Genomic DNA, 15,212 nt, shown 5'->3' on the forward strand with positions numbered 1-15,212 from the left:
CAAAAAAAGGGTTTTCTCCTGGAGCTCAGGTTTTCCCATTTAAAAAACACATCAAGATACGTACAACTCTTGGAGGGCGAGAGAAAGGAACTTGAGACCAAAGTCCGATAGGCCCAGGATGACTAACTGGACCTGGAGAAGCTCTGTCTGAGCCTGAAGAATGGATGTTCTTTTGGGGGGAGGAGTCTTCTCCTCCAAGAAGGACACGCAGACAGCTTCAGAAGATGATGGACAAAATGCATGAGGAGGAGTGGAAAAAGAAGGAGAAAGAATGGGAGGAGAAGAGGAGAGGTTTCTTTAGCCTGACGCACCGGACAAAAAGGTGCGCCGGCGACACCCCTCCTCCCTCCTCATCTAGGTGTGGATAGAAGGGGGGGGAGAGCCCCTCCTTCTATTCAGACCTCCTTCATCTTCATCACCACCCTCCTCCATCTCCGTCCCCTCCATCTCTGTCACCCCAATCTACCAAAAAAACCAACAAACAAAAAAAAATCCTGTCCGGGAACCATCACCTTACCGCGGTGGATAGGTTTGTGTGTCCCTATGACCCTGAGGGCTGTGTTGTCTGGAGCTTTGTGCTCCTGGTAGGGCTTCCCATGGCAAATTGGTCTCAGGTGAGGGGCCAGACTAAGAATGGTTCAAAAGACCCCATGAAAAACTGAGGAAGAAGAGGAGTGACCTGGCAAGCCCGGGCCCCCGTCTGGAGCCAGGCCCAGAGGGAGAGCCCGTCAGCGAGCGCCTGGTGGTCGGGCTTGTCACAGAACCCGGCCGGGCACAGCCCGAAGAATTGATGTGGCAATCGCCATAACAACAGACCATACTCTCGTAGCCTGACAGATTGAGTGAATCTGCTTCCTCGAAACTTAAACCCCTGATATTTAAGGAGTGGATAAGACTTCAACAGCATAAATCATCCTTTTAAAATAAAATAATAAATAATAAAAATACAATTAATTTTAATGAAGAGTTAAAATAATTAATAATAATTACAGTGTTATCCTTATTTTCCCAAAACGAAAATGGCTTGTTCAGTGTATTATAGTATATATAAATATTAGGGATGCAACAATACAGTTGGTTCCATGGTTCAATACGTACCTCGGTTCTTGGGTTATGGTTTCGGTTCTGTTTTGGTACACATTTTGTGTAGAGATTTTTGACACATTCAATTCTATAATAAAATAAATAAATATGTAAAAAAAAATCTAACACTTTAAAATGCATGTGCTTCTTAGCCTTGACGACTGGTATAGGAGAAAAGGGGGTGAAACAATTTAAAAAGTAAATGTTCATATTTGAAATATGTTCATATTTAAAACAAAGTCACTGTTTTAAATAAATATACCTGTAAACACAAAGTCACTGTTGTAAATATGAATACCATTAAACATAAAGTCACTGTTGTAAATATAAATACCTGTACTACAGTAGCAAGTCACACGGATCATTGACCCAGAGATCCGTGTGTCAGCACACTGCTTTGGATTTACCACCTCTATGCAGAACTCAGTTAGAGCACATTTTTGCAAGACCTGCCCCATTCTACTTCTGATTGGCTAATAATGTTAGTTTGAGTGAGGGAGAGTTGTGACCTGCCTGTGAGGTCTCGGTGACGTGTGCGCACTGCGCGCCGTCAGCCAGACTTCCACTCCGCCAGCTGTGATTCGCCTTGAAAGAATGGAATTGAAATCTTAATCATAATTCTAATGCAAAAACATGTCACCTGAATTACTAGCGATAAACAACCAAGGCAATGGTTCCTATTTAAACAAGGACTCTTTGTTTCCACAACTAAAGTCACATTTCCATCCCATGCACATTATTTAAGGTATGTAGATTCGAGAGAACAAGAAACAACAAACATCAGGCTAAACCTGGGGGAAGGTTTTTGTTGTTTGCAACAAAAGACAGGAAAACGTTTATAAACATTTTTTTTTAAAGTCACCCCTTAACTCATTTGATAACATCAACAGAAATTTGTTTAACAGAAAATTGAATTGCATGCGATCCTCTGAATTAGACATGGAATCTGTACTTTTTGCTTTTTAAAAGGGCACTGCAAACATTACCCTTGTGTATCAGAAGTGTTTTTTACTTGCACGTCTACAGACATGCTCCCATGCTGTGCAGCCAGCTGTCTGCAGGGGACTGCATAATATATTTAGTGTGATTTTTTTATTGGCCTTTTCTCACTCAACCTGTTAGTGGAACCTGACCCGCAAAACCTACAAATTCATACTTAGCGCAATCGTCAGGATTTAGGGCTGCGGCGCTCTCCAAAGGCCGATCCTGCTGCTGAGAGCGGCTAGAAGCTATCAGCGTGCTCTCTCTTTTCCCCCCGCCCACACTAGTTGGAAGATATAGGCTAAACATACATATTATACTGTCTTTTTTGGCCTAGTGTTTGGCTGCACTACAAATGACCAACATTTCCCATCTGTTCTTGTCCCAAATGTTATTTCTCTATTGTTGTTGGATTGTAATGCAATGTAGTGAGGTAATTGTTGCGTATCTTGAGATCAGCTGTATTTTACGATGGTATCAAACAATTTTGACCCCTCACTTCTCAAGAGAATCAGACATCCTTGCACCCAAGACTAGTGAACTATGCATTTTTTTTTAAATGCTGGGTTATAATGGTTAAAATACTGTGCTTTCAGGGTTACTTTTTTACTTGATTACATTATTGAGAAATTCTCTATGGCCTATGTCCCGAAAGGAATAGAAAGGCCTTAGAAGAAGACAGTTACTTTTGTTTGAATTAGTGTGAAAACCAATATTTGTGAATAACAAAACAAAAAAGACTCAAATGTATTTACTGAAAATTAAATAAAGTTTAGTAAAAGAAATGCTTGTCACAGCAGTGTCTTGTACAGTAGCGAGAGACTGTGTGATTTAATTACACCTAAATAAACTTAATTTTCCTCTTCTGAAGCCATCCAGTAGATGCAATGCCTCCAGTTTGTCTCATCTTGAGTCCAACTCAGGGTCCAAAAGTCAATTTATAAGAAGCTATCTTACTATAATAACCAATGCAAATGCAATTAAAGTGACTGGTTAAAATCATAAAATAAAACATTACTTTTTGTGTGTCCATAGTCTGATACAAAGCATTCATTACTGCAGCTAATGCTGTATTTCTATACATTAATGTAATATTCTTTCTATATTATCCATATATCAGTAAACACACTAATAAAATCCTGATTTTCAAGAACATTGACGTTTACTAAATGGCATCTCGTTAACCCATGAATCTTTAGACTGGAGAGCTTGTTGAGTTAAGTACACTGGACGCGGCTTATAAATCTCTATGATACAGCAGCTCTAGAAGTAGGAGGATAAGGCCATTGTAGTTACTGTGGCAACAACCTAAAAAATTACGTTTTCAAGTTCATAAGCCAAAGCTGGCCGAATGTAGCTTGTTAGTTTAAAGCAGACTTTAAACTGCCCCCGTGGCCCTTTCACAATTTCCCCAGAGGGAATTTTCTAGTTGTATTATAAAATCCATCCATCCATCCATCGTCTACCGCTTATCCTGCATTCAGGGTGGCTGGGGGCTGGAGCCGATCCCAGCTATCATTGGGCGAAGGCAGGGTACACCTGGACAGGTAACCAGTCTATCACAGGGCCAACATGTAGAGACTACAGAACAACCATTCACGCTCACATTCACACCTACAGGACATTTAGAGTCACCAATGAACCTATCCCCATCCTGCATGTCTTTGGACTGTGGGAGGAAGCCGGAGAACCCGGAGAGAACCCACGCTTACACAGGGAGAACATGCAAACTCCATCACACAGATGGAGCCAGGAATCAAACCTGCGATCCTCTCGTTGTGAGGTGACAGTGCTACCCACTACACCACCGTGCAGCCCCAGATCCAGATCCACTTCCACTAAAACGATTTGAAACACCAGACTGACAAGTTGTAGCATAATAAATCAAGAGATTGGGAGACTCTCCAGGTGTTTGAAGGTACGAGTTTAGGCAGGTGTTAACACTGGAACTGGTTTTACATCTGATGGACACCATCGATCCAGACCGACACCAGACTGAGATCCAGGAGACTGAGTCAGAAGATGTCTGAGATGAATCTGGAACACATGGAAAAGAGCAGAAGGGTTGTTGAAACAAATCCACTTTGGAGAAAGATGATCACCATCCAAACAGAAGAGTCCTTTCATAAAAGCAGAGAGGCTGTTATGACTAGTAACATAACAGCGCCGACAGTCACGTGACATTAAATGAGCGTCTGAAATCCGATTAACTCAAATGCACCAAAACCACAATGAAAGGTGAACTTTTGCTCATCTCGCATTTTTACACGACTCTTCAACCGCAAGCGAAGTCGCTGTGCATCATATACTGTACATGTTTCTGCAAACAATGGCGGCCTCGTGCGAGCAACTGCCGGCTTACCATCATCTTCGGATCAACATTCTGAGCTTGTTAAATCCTCTGATAGCGCGTCGCCATGGTAACACATCTTCACAATGCTCGATAGCTAACCTAAAACTACATATCTGGCTGTGAAATTGGATCAGTAGAATAGAACATACAGCGCTGTTAGGGGAAAATGACATGTGTCCATGTGTCTGTTAAAACACAGCATGAAGCAGCTCTGGGAGCATGATTAATAATTCATGCATTTAAATAATGTGTGAGATATCTAGAATAATGATAATTGGTATCAAATAATAATTCATCCAATATTGGTCTTCAAATAGTGCTGGTTCACCAAGTAGTTCAATACACCAATGATGTATGCTACTGTAGGATTCCTACAAGGAAGCAACGGAATAGCCAGTGAAATATTCTATTCAGTCTAATTCTTTTTGCCTTATATGGTAACCGATCTAGTGGTCTTATATTGCCATCTAGTGGCAGAACGTCGGAGGTAAATACACATCCAAAGGACAACCCCCTGCTTACGTTTCATCAACATCACTTCCTAAAACGTGCAGCGTCATAGTGTCGACCATACGCGGCATAATGCATGAGTTCTTTATCCATAACCAGAAACTGCACGTTAACGAGTCATATTTGTAGCTGATAACAGGTAGAATACGTGATAACACAACAAAAATATACATCTTAACAAGCAGGTTTTTGTCGTGTTATCCGGGGCTTTTCTGGTATGTGGTCTGCCTTGAACGCATCATTACGTTGTTACGTCACTGCGTCACTCCTTTGCCCAGCCCTTCTTCTCTTTGCGTGCACGGCTTCAGCCCCGAACCACAGTCATCATGGTGAGCTTTTATATGTATTTACTCTCTAATAACCCGTTTTTTAAAAAAGCGCTTTACCTCCACAATGAGCGTAATGTATGGAGAGTCTGTGAACACCAAACAGACCGTTTTGTGTTGTCTGAAGCAAACGTTAAACTGCTTAGTAGCTAGCGGTGCTAGCCGGTGAGCAAGCACATGGGCTCCATCAATGCGCTAACGGCTAAGCTAATAAGCTTTAAAGTTTAATGATCTGGCGAAGCCGTCAGCTCTCTACAGGCATTAACATCTTGGAATGTATGTTCGAGTCGCATTGTCCGAGTGTGTTCCTTGTTCTTCTCAGATTAGCCCGTTTTCATGCTAGGTTAGCCTGTCATTTGGGCTTTGTGCCCGTCAAGAGGAACAAACGAGCGATTACGGAGATTGATTGAGTAATTGGTGGGGAAATAATTTGAAAAAATGCGAGTAAAACAATAAACGAATTACTCTTCCAACTGACTTTAATTACAGCTTTGGTTATCTGTAGATTTTTGTTTTTTTAATGAATAATTTTGTGGAAACTTCTAGCGGTTTCTCGGATGAAAGGGGCAGGGCTCGTTGATGCTTTCAAAGATACTCGGAATAAATGTTTCTGTCTACGCCTGCATTGTGTTACGACGCAACAGGGGAATTATAGTGCAGCATAATGTAGAAATGAGTGCTGCAGTTTACGGTTATTTCATTATCGATTAATCTGCCGATTGTTTCCGAGATACATTTTTTTGGTCTCACCAATATCAGAAATGGTGAAACCTGTCCACCCCAGTTTTTCAAGTCCAGTATGTCTTTAAATGTCTTTTTTTTTTTTTTTTTTTGTCACAACCCAAACTGATATTTTTGCCCCGAATAATAAATAGTTAATGTGATCTTCTTTGTTTTATTTCACCACGTTTAAGCTGAATAATTAAATGTGTCAACACTGATTTTAAAAATAACTGGCACATATGTTTACATTTTAAGTTATGTATATTTTTGGTTTTATCTCACATAGGTTTAGGCTAAGTGATGGCATCAACAATTATATGACAAATAAATGAAATGGTACAAATAGGTTGTATGTATACATTTGTACAACTGATCAGTATTTGTGGTTTCAGCATCACCTGTGCTAGAGCAGAGTGGGGCATCCCTACTTATGTAATACAACCTTACATTACATTTATGATAGAGCCACGCTGAAACACTCTGGCCTGCTTAACTTAAATATATAACGTAACTGTGATGTAGTGTATTGTTGCCAGTTTGCGTGTGATGATATTGATTGTTGCATCTCTCTGCAGGCGTCCTTATCAATGGCCCCGGTCAACATCTTCCGACATGGAGCTGATGAAGAGAAAGCTGAGACCGCACGAATGGTGGGATTTCTTTTCTTTTGGTCTTAACTCCTCATTATCGGTGAAGTCTGCTTGTCTAGGTTTATAATTTCACAAATTGAAGAGGAAGACACATCTCTGAAACTTTGTTCTTCTTTCTGCTTGTGCCTTTTCTGTGCAGTCGTCCTTCATTGGCGCCATCGCGATCGGAGATCTGGTGAAAAGCACTCTGGGCCCAAAGGGAATGGTAGGTCATGTTGATCACGAGAGCTGATTATTGTTAGAATTTTACAGATTTGTGTTAAATTTGGGCATTATCGAACTAGAAATATAACCCACATGTGCATAAAATACAAGCAAATATAGCTTCCTTTTCAGCAGATTAAATTGTCGTACATCAGAATAAGGTTTATTACAATAAACATAGAAAAGAGAAAAATGAAAAAAATTAAAATTAAACCAAACAAAAAAATTACAATAATTGAATGAAATATTTTATATTTAAGTGTAGTGTGTTTGAATTAGATTTTTGCTTTCTTTGTTTCACAAATCTACTAAAGAAAATTGTCTATATTTGAACAATCTCCTCTGGTCTTTGTTTTCAGGACAAGATCTTGCTCGGTGGAGGGAAAGGAGGTTCGGTGACGGTGACCAACGATGGAGCGACCATCCTGAAAGCCATCGGAGTCGACAACCCCGCCGCCAAAGTTCTGGTTGGTGAGTGAAGCTGCTGGACACAACCTTTTGATTATTATATTTCCATACGGAGAACGTAAGAAAAATCCTCAACGAAACTGTACTGATCTTTCATTAAAGAATTATATATTGTACATATTTTTTTTATAGTTACTGTATTTTTAGTTATGTACCAAAACAACAAGACAAATTCATTAAATATGAAAACCTGATTGTTGACCTGATTTGATTGAATACAGTTTTGAATGAGTGAAATGTTTTAATAAAATACCTCACTAACTTTGTGAAACAGATCTTTTATAGCCAGCAGTGAAATTAGACATAAAATGTAGTGAATTTTCCTCTTTTTAAGTATAAATTCAACAAAATAAATTAAATTTAACTCCGTCAAAATATATTTGTGTGACATATTTTTACTCGGCAACTTGTCAAGGAGCTAAATTAGAATAATAAGACAAATAGAAGTCATCTTTCAACCGTGTGCTTCCAGATATGTCGAAGGTTCAGGATGATGAAGTTGGAGACGGTACGACCTCCGTCACCGTCCTTGCTGCAGAGCTGCTGCGGGTAAAACTGTTTTCATTTATTTAAAGATAAGTCGTTAATAACGAGGCATGCCGCTGTAAACGTAATGCTTTGTTTCACGCCGTCAGGAAGCAGAGCTGCTGATCGCCAAGAAGATTCATCCACAGACCATCATCGCTGGCTGGAGGAAGGCGACTCAGACTGCCAGAGACGCTCTGAGGGAGGCCGCCGTGGATCACAGGTCAGACTACTGTTGATTATGGAGCCATTTATCCCATTTAAAATGTACAAATTTAGCATGCCTTGCAAATAAGTTTCCATTTAACGCCCATTTTATTTTGTTATATGCTTCGTGTCCTCTGAGAGCTATTTCCTCTCTCACATAGTCTACATTTACCTCCAACAAACTGTCAATATATTTACTCATAGCTCTACTTCTGTCTCCTTCTCTGTCCCTCCTGTCTCCATAGCAACGACTCGGCTCGTTTCCAGGAGGACCTCCTGAACATCGCCAGGACAACGTTGTCCTCCAAACTACTGACTCATCACAAAGCTCACTTCTCCCAGCTGGCTGTGGACGCCGTCATGAGGCTGAAGGGCTCTGGGAACCTGGAGGCCATTCACATCATCAAGAAGCTCGGCGGCAGCCTCACCGACTCCTACCTGGACGAAGGTCAGCGTATGATGTCACAACCCGCCAGGCTGGTTTCTGATTGGCTGCTGTAACATTCAAGTGTGTTTCCGCTTCGTCTACAGGTTTCCTGTTGGACAAGAAGATTGGCGTTAACCAACCAAAGAGGATGGAGAACGTTAACATCCTGATTGCCAACACTGGCATGGACACCGACAAGATCAAGGTACAAACTCAACGTCTCCTACAACTTCTTCCGGGTCCAAACTGGATTCTGTTAAAACCAATGTGAGACTTTTATTGTGAAGCATCAGGAAGTGTGAGTTAAGCCAAAGCAGAGCGTGATGCACACAACAACGTCTGTGATTGTAAGCTCCGATGTGTTGATTATATTCAGTTTATTTTGTTCGTCTCAGATTTTTGGCTCAAGGGTTCGGGTTGACTCAACGGCGAAGGTTGCCGAGATCGAACTCGCAGAGAAAGAGAGGATGAAGGAGAAGGTGGACCGAATCCTGAAACACGGAATCAACTGCTTCATCAACAGGTACACACACACACACACACACACACACACAGCCAGTTCCATTGAAACAAAATTTAAGTAAACCAAAATCGTAATAAATGTTGCGATCGCAGATCTAAGAGGCTTTGGAAAAGAGTTAATTTAGCTTCAGAAGTAGAATTTTCTCAACACACAAATGAGGTTTCTATCAAATGACTAAACATCTGTGTTTGTTTCTTCTCAGACAGTTGATATATAACTATCCAGAGCAGCTGTTTGCTCAGGCTGGCGTCATGGCCATCGAGCATGCCGACTTTGCCGGCGTTGAACGCCTCGCTCTCGTCACTGGTAGGAACACACACACACACACACACACACACAGACTATGTCTTTTTAAACTAACGCAGGACTTAATGAAATGAACTGTGTGTGTGATCAGGAGGAGAGATCAGCTCCACCTTCGACCATCCAGAGCTGGTGAAGCTCGGTCACTGCAAGCTGATTGAGGAGGTGATGATCGGAGAGGACACACTCATCCACTTCTCTGGAGTAGCCATGGGTGAGCGCGTGCACACACACACACACACACACACACACACACACACACCACACAGATGCTCTTCTGGTTGTAATTACTTCCTATCATGTGCTCTCAACAGCGTCTGACTAAATACACTGCATCTGCGTCTACTGAGAGCATTTGATAATAATAAATATAATTAGTGACAAAAATGTACATGCCATGATTACCATTACCAGTACTGATGGAGTATAAATTGTTATTCATAATTCATAACTGCTGTTGTTGATCTGCATACTTGTGAACGCCTGATTTTTAGCAGCTTGCAAGTTATGGTAAAGTTAACTTTACCAGTTGAGAGATGTTTGCCACATTGGTAAGCTAGCTAAAAAGCTGAAGCCAAATGAAACAGTTGTCATTGCCCTTAATTGCCCGGTCAAACTCCGATGGAGAAAAAAGTTTGCTCGTCACAAATAAATCACACTGGTCATTTGACTTATATTTGAGGGCATGATGTATTTATGTTATCTATCACATTCACTAACCTGACGATCATTGAATTCTTTGAAGAGGTCGGCATGTCTGTTGGCGAGATGCTTTGCCAAGGTTGACGTGTTGCCTCTCTTGGTCTGAAACACCTTTTACAGACGGGCTTTGTGGTGTCCGTGGGCTTGCCCTGACTGTCGGCTATATATGCGTAATAATGCCATGTTTCGCTCCGTGCGTCTGCTTTGTCGACGAGCCGTGGACGGTCGGCAAGAGCACATGTTACGTTACATGCAGCCATGGCTCGTTCTCCCATAAAAGCTAGCGTGCATTTGAGAGAGAAAGCAGTTTGCACGCCCACTGTGCCTGCAGGGAGTGAAACAGCGCTGTACTATGGAAAGCCATTGGGCACACACTGTCCCGCTGTCACACATCGACGCAACTCATAGGACATACGGCTTAAAACACAGTTGTTCTTAAAGTATCAGTACTAATAAAATTTTTCATGGTTAAATTAAATCGGTAGACCGACACTATTTCACACCTGTCCGGTCCCTGAGGGTTCCGGGTTTAAGGCTTTAGGGGGGACGTTGGGATCTTTGTATAGTGTGTATCCCACACACCTGCCGTGGGTGTGTGTGAGACATGCTGCCACCCACAGGCAGAACACAGTAAGTACATGCTATAGACATATCTTATAATTTCATTTTTTTGACCTTTGACTTCTGTCCCTCGTCAGGTGAGGCATGCACCGTTGTCCTGCGAGGAGCGACTCAGCAGATTCTGGACGAGGCGGAGCGCTCACTGCACGACGCTCTGTGTGTGTTGGCTCAGACTGTGAAGGAGCCACGGACCGTCTACGGAGGAGGTACACACACACACACACACCGAATCACATACTAAGCCTAGAAAAAATTGAAAAAAACTAGATAACTTCATCGTTAGAAAAATCCATAGATGAACATTATTAATCCTCCACTATATTAATATCTAAAGAATACACATTATAATTATTAGTATACACTACCAAACGACAACAGCTCCTGTATAAATATCAAGTTTAGAAACAGCATAGACATACTATATAGAATATACGCCAGGCAGAGTGCCATTTGCTGCAGTTAAAAAAACGTGTATATATTTTAAGATGGTTCAAAAATGAGGAAGGAGGAGCTCACAATTGCTCGCGCTCACATGCGCTGATGCAGGCCGAGTGTTTACTAGAAAAATGTGCAGTAGTGACTCGTCAGTAAAGTTTCACTTATGTTCTTTGATGTGCTCTATTGTGATGACTTCGAGGCAGCGCACCTTGAAAACAGCCATGCGTGTGTCGTATTATGACGTGTATGTACAACAGCCAATCGTGCCGAGGCATGGTACCGATCGAATGGCTCTGGTGTGAGTGCACCCTCAGTCTATTAGAGAAGGAGCTCTGCTGTCTGACCACTAGGTGGTGCTAGAGGATGCTCAGGATTATCCATTATGAATAACACTTTGTTCAGTGTCCTCTCCACCACAACTTCAAAGATGTCTGGTTTTCATCCAATTACAGAGGCGGCTTTCTTAATCCATTCATTAAGTCTGTTAGTGTCCATTCGCTATGTTTCTCTCCTGTGTCTCATTGTAATTTCCTGCCTGGAGGCCATAATGCTGAATCTGTTTAGGATTTCTACATAGAGATATTGGTTAATGAAGTCTATTTGCCATTCAGAACACCAAAGACAGTTCTTTCATGTACAATTCAGGCAAAATTGAAAACATTATATATTTATCTGCACTATAAATGAACAATTGAAAGCATGACTGGTTCTCTTGGATCTATAATCATCAAAATTCAACCAGAATCTTTGTTTTCTGGTTCATTCCAGACAGTTGTCAGACTCTCCGTTCCTTGAATAAAGGCAGCATGGGTGTGTTGGTTGAAAAATACCAGAATTCTAAAGACATCATAAGCCTCTTTCACCAGATGTTCCAATTAAAGCACGTTTAAAACTGGACCCAGTTAAAATGGCCGCCATATAGTTCCATCCTGGAAAGGCAACACGTCACATGAGTGCTACACACACACACACACACACACACACACACACCTGTATGAGGTGTTGACGATGCCATAGATGACCTGTGTACATGCTCTCCTCTCCGTCAGGTTGCTCTGAGATGCTAATGGCTAAGGTGGTGAGCGATCTGGCCAATCGGACACCAGGAAAAGAGGCCGTCGCCATGGAGTCATTCGCCAAGGCTCTGAGGATGGTATGTACCTGTCTGCCTGCTTTCTTTTTAAAGGATTTTTAAAACCCTCCAGAGCGTACCTTCAGATTTCAGATTCAGTTCCTTCCAGACAAATGAGAAATTTTGGTTTAGTTTGGGTTTTTTTTTCAATTTTATTTCCAATTTTTTTTTTAACTTTGGTAATTAAAAAACCTTCTGATTTAAACTAAACAATAAAACCAAAAATAACCTGTCTGTTCCTCGGGTCGAGGACCATCCTCATACGCTCTCGGAGTTTGGTTGAACTCGTATTTCTCACCATCTTCTCCTGCAGCTGCCGACCATCATCGCTGACAACGCTGGCTACGACAGCGCCGACCTGGTGGCTCAACTGAGAGCTGCACACCAGGACAACAAGATAACCTGTGGACTGAGTGAGTAAACAGACTAGAATCATCACCTGAACGCCAATCAACATATTCACTATCTACTTAACTCGTATTTTTCTCAAGTTTTTTGCAAATTTAGAGGTTACAAACAGTTTACACTTTTTTTCAAGTGGTGTGCAGATCAGAGAGATGAGGAAGTTGAACTTTAAAGTCTGGGTGATCACAGAAATGTATTTTAGCTCCTGATATTTATTGGGGTACAAAAACTGCACCATCAAAACAATATTAATACTATTTGTATTTATTAATTAATAACTTATATTATTTAGTTATAGCTATATATCCTTGATGAATAAATAAAAGCAATTAAAAAGGATGACATCACATCAAAGCCAATCTGTTAAATGGATTTAAATTAATAATAATGAAAAGAGAGAGGGCTGCTCGATTTCTGCTCTGATGATATAATAATACATAATAATACATTTGAGCTATAAAGCCGTTAGTCTGTCACCTGCTACGTTATAGGTTACGTCCTGTTTCAGATATAAAATAAGTCTTTATTTAATCGGTAGAGAAAAAAGTGCAGATAAACGGAAACAGAAAAAACAAATAGGAATAGAAGTGAAACTCGATCCCTTCAGTCACACGTGTGCTGTAATGTTTGAATGAAGTTCAAGCTTCTTATGATGGCGGTTTCAGTTGATTAACGAGAAATGTTAGATTTCCTTGGGCTTCACATGTCGGAGCTGGTTTGAATCAGGGCTGAACGATATGGACAAAATTTCATATCTCGATATGATACGATATGACTACGGGTTCGGTGAAAACCAAATATTTTTCCGAAAAATAAAAACATCATAATACAAAAGAATGTGGAAACTGCAGTTATATTGATGATAACTCACTGCCAGTCATCAACATTAACATAAAGTCACCAATCAATAAATACAAAATCAAACATATTAGACTGTCTACACGGGTACCATGACTTTTGCAATGTGGTATGTTATAGTGTCTGTAATGTCTTTATGTCTGGTGGACGCCGACTCATACGGTGTAACGCTACTGAACGCATTGCAATACATGCCGAACACGACCTGCACAACACCTCGCTCTGGTTGACATCATCGTTATTGAATCCAAAATACCTCCAAATAATGGAGGATGATTTATGTTTTGGCACCAAATCAGATTCGGCACCGCCACCGGCCGCATTATCTTCCGCACTCGTCTCACTTTCCTTTCTTTCTTTTGGATTTCCCCGCTGCGTATGTTGCGTATCTGCGTCTCAGTCTCCGTCTCCCTCGCTCCCGGGGCGGGAGTCCCGCCCTCGTATGTTCGTCATTGGTTGGCTTCAGCTGTCGATCCACAGCAAGCATGAAATAAGGTTTGTGGTTGGCTGGCCGTAGCGGTGCATTCAAGGGCAATCGTAAAAATGAAGTTTATTGTGACCGCCAGAGTTGTACATGCAGGGCGAGCACGGGGGAAATCTATATCGTTGCTTTTTCGATGTTAATATCTTGAATGTTCATATCTAGATATAGATACGATAACGATATATCGTTCAGCCCTATTTGAGTCTGTGGGTTTTTCCCCCTGCAGACATGTCTGAAGGCACGGTGGGCAACATGGCAGAGCTGGGCATCACAGAGTCCTTCCAGGTGAAGCGCCAGGTGCTGCTGAGCGCCTCTGAAGCTGCTGAGATGATCCTAAGAGTGGACAACATCATCAAAGCTGCTCCCAGGTCAGTTCATTAGTCCGTCTGTCTCTAATATTTCTCTGCATCTCCCCAGTTCAATATTTAATATAATAACTGTAGGTTTCTCCTGCTGCTGACTTTTAAACCGGGTGGTCCACTCCTCAACATACTTAAAGGAATGCACCTTGAATATATGGAAGTCACTCGCCAAATGCATCATAATGAAACATATCTGCACTGCTTTTACATTTAAATGACTGATTGAGTTGAATAGTTTGAAGCGCAGGTTGATATATTGTACTGTGAAAATATTGTATGATCACATGAGATCACAATACTTCAGTACAAAGTATAGGGACCATCTATCATAACTAAAGTATAGTGATGATGATGTATCACAATATCATCATGTAACTTGAGTATTGTGATATAACATGGTAACTAAAGTATATCATATTATATGGTAACCAAAGTATTCCGTATTATATGGTAACTTAAGTATATCGTATTACCATATTATATGGTAACTAAAGTATATCATATTATATGGTAACCAAATTATTCCGTATTATATGGTAACTTAAGTATATCGTATTACCATATTATATGGTAACTAAAGTATATCATATTATATGGTAATTAGGTATACCGTATTATATGGTAACTTAAGTATACAGTACAATATAACATACTGTTTACTGCCCGTTGTTTGTTTCTGCAGGAAGAGAGTTCCCGACCATCACCCCTGCTAGAGGAAGAGGAGGATGGAGATGCTTAACTTCTGTTATTTATCGCTCCAGTGTAGTTCCCATTTAAAGAAGCGCTCTTTCTCTGTTAGTCTCCCTGTGGAAGAAGCTCTGCACAAGCAGCTCAAAGTTTGGACGTTGTTTGTTTTGTTAAGTGAAAATTAAAGAACCCAACATCATCTTGTGTCATTTGCCGTCTTTGTGTCTGCGATCTCACGCC

The 15,212-nt window shown here is 41.0% G+C and overlaps 1 protein-coding gene across 1 annotated transcript; it reads left to right on the top strand.

Annotated features, from left to right (window-relative positions):
* The first annotated feature begins 5,175 nt into the window (after positions 1-5,175).
* cct2 (chaperonin containing TCP1, subunit 2 (beta)) lies at positions 5,176-15,171 on the top strand. The gene is made up of 16 exons (XM_084038515.1): positions 5,176-5,256; positions 6,552-6,626; positions 6,766-6,831; positions 7,190-7,301; positions 7,771-7,847; positions 7,934-8,046; positions 8,276-8,478; positions 8,562-8,662; positions 8,853-8,980; positions 9,183-9,286; positions 9,378-9,497; positions 10,684-10,812; positions 12,094-12,197; positions 12,490-12,589; positions 14,150-14,291; positions 14,968-15,171. The coding sequence occupies exons 1-16, from the start codon at positions 5,254-5,256 to the stop codon at positions 14,996-14,998; spliced, it is 1,608 nt and encodes a 535-aa protein (XP_083894641.1). The 5' UTR covers positions 5,176-5,253; the 3' UTR covers positions 14,999-15,171.
* The last annotated feature ends 41 nt before the right edge of the window (positions 15,172-15,212 follow it).

The sequence above is a fragment of the Eutrigla gurnardus genome (assembly GCF_963514095.1).
Source record: "Eutrigla gurnardus genome assembly, chromosome: 21".
Lineage (NCBI taxonomy): Eukaryota > Metazoa > Chordata > Actinopteri > Perciformes > Triglidae > Eutrigla > Eutrigla gurnardus.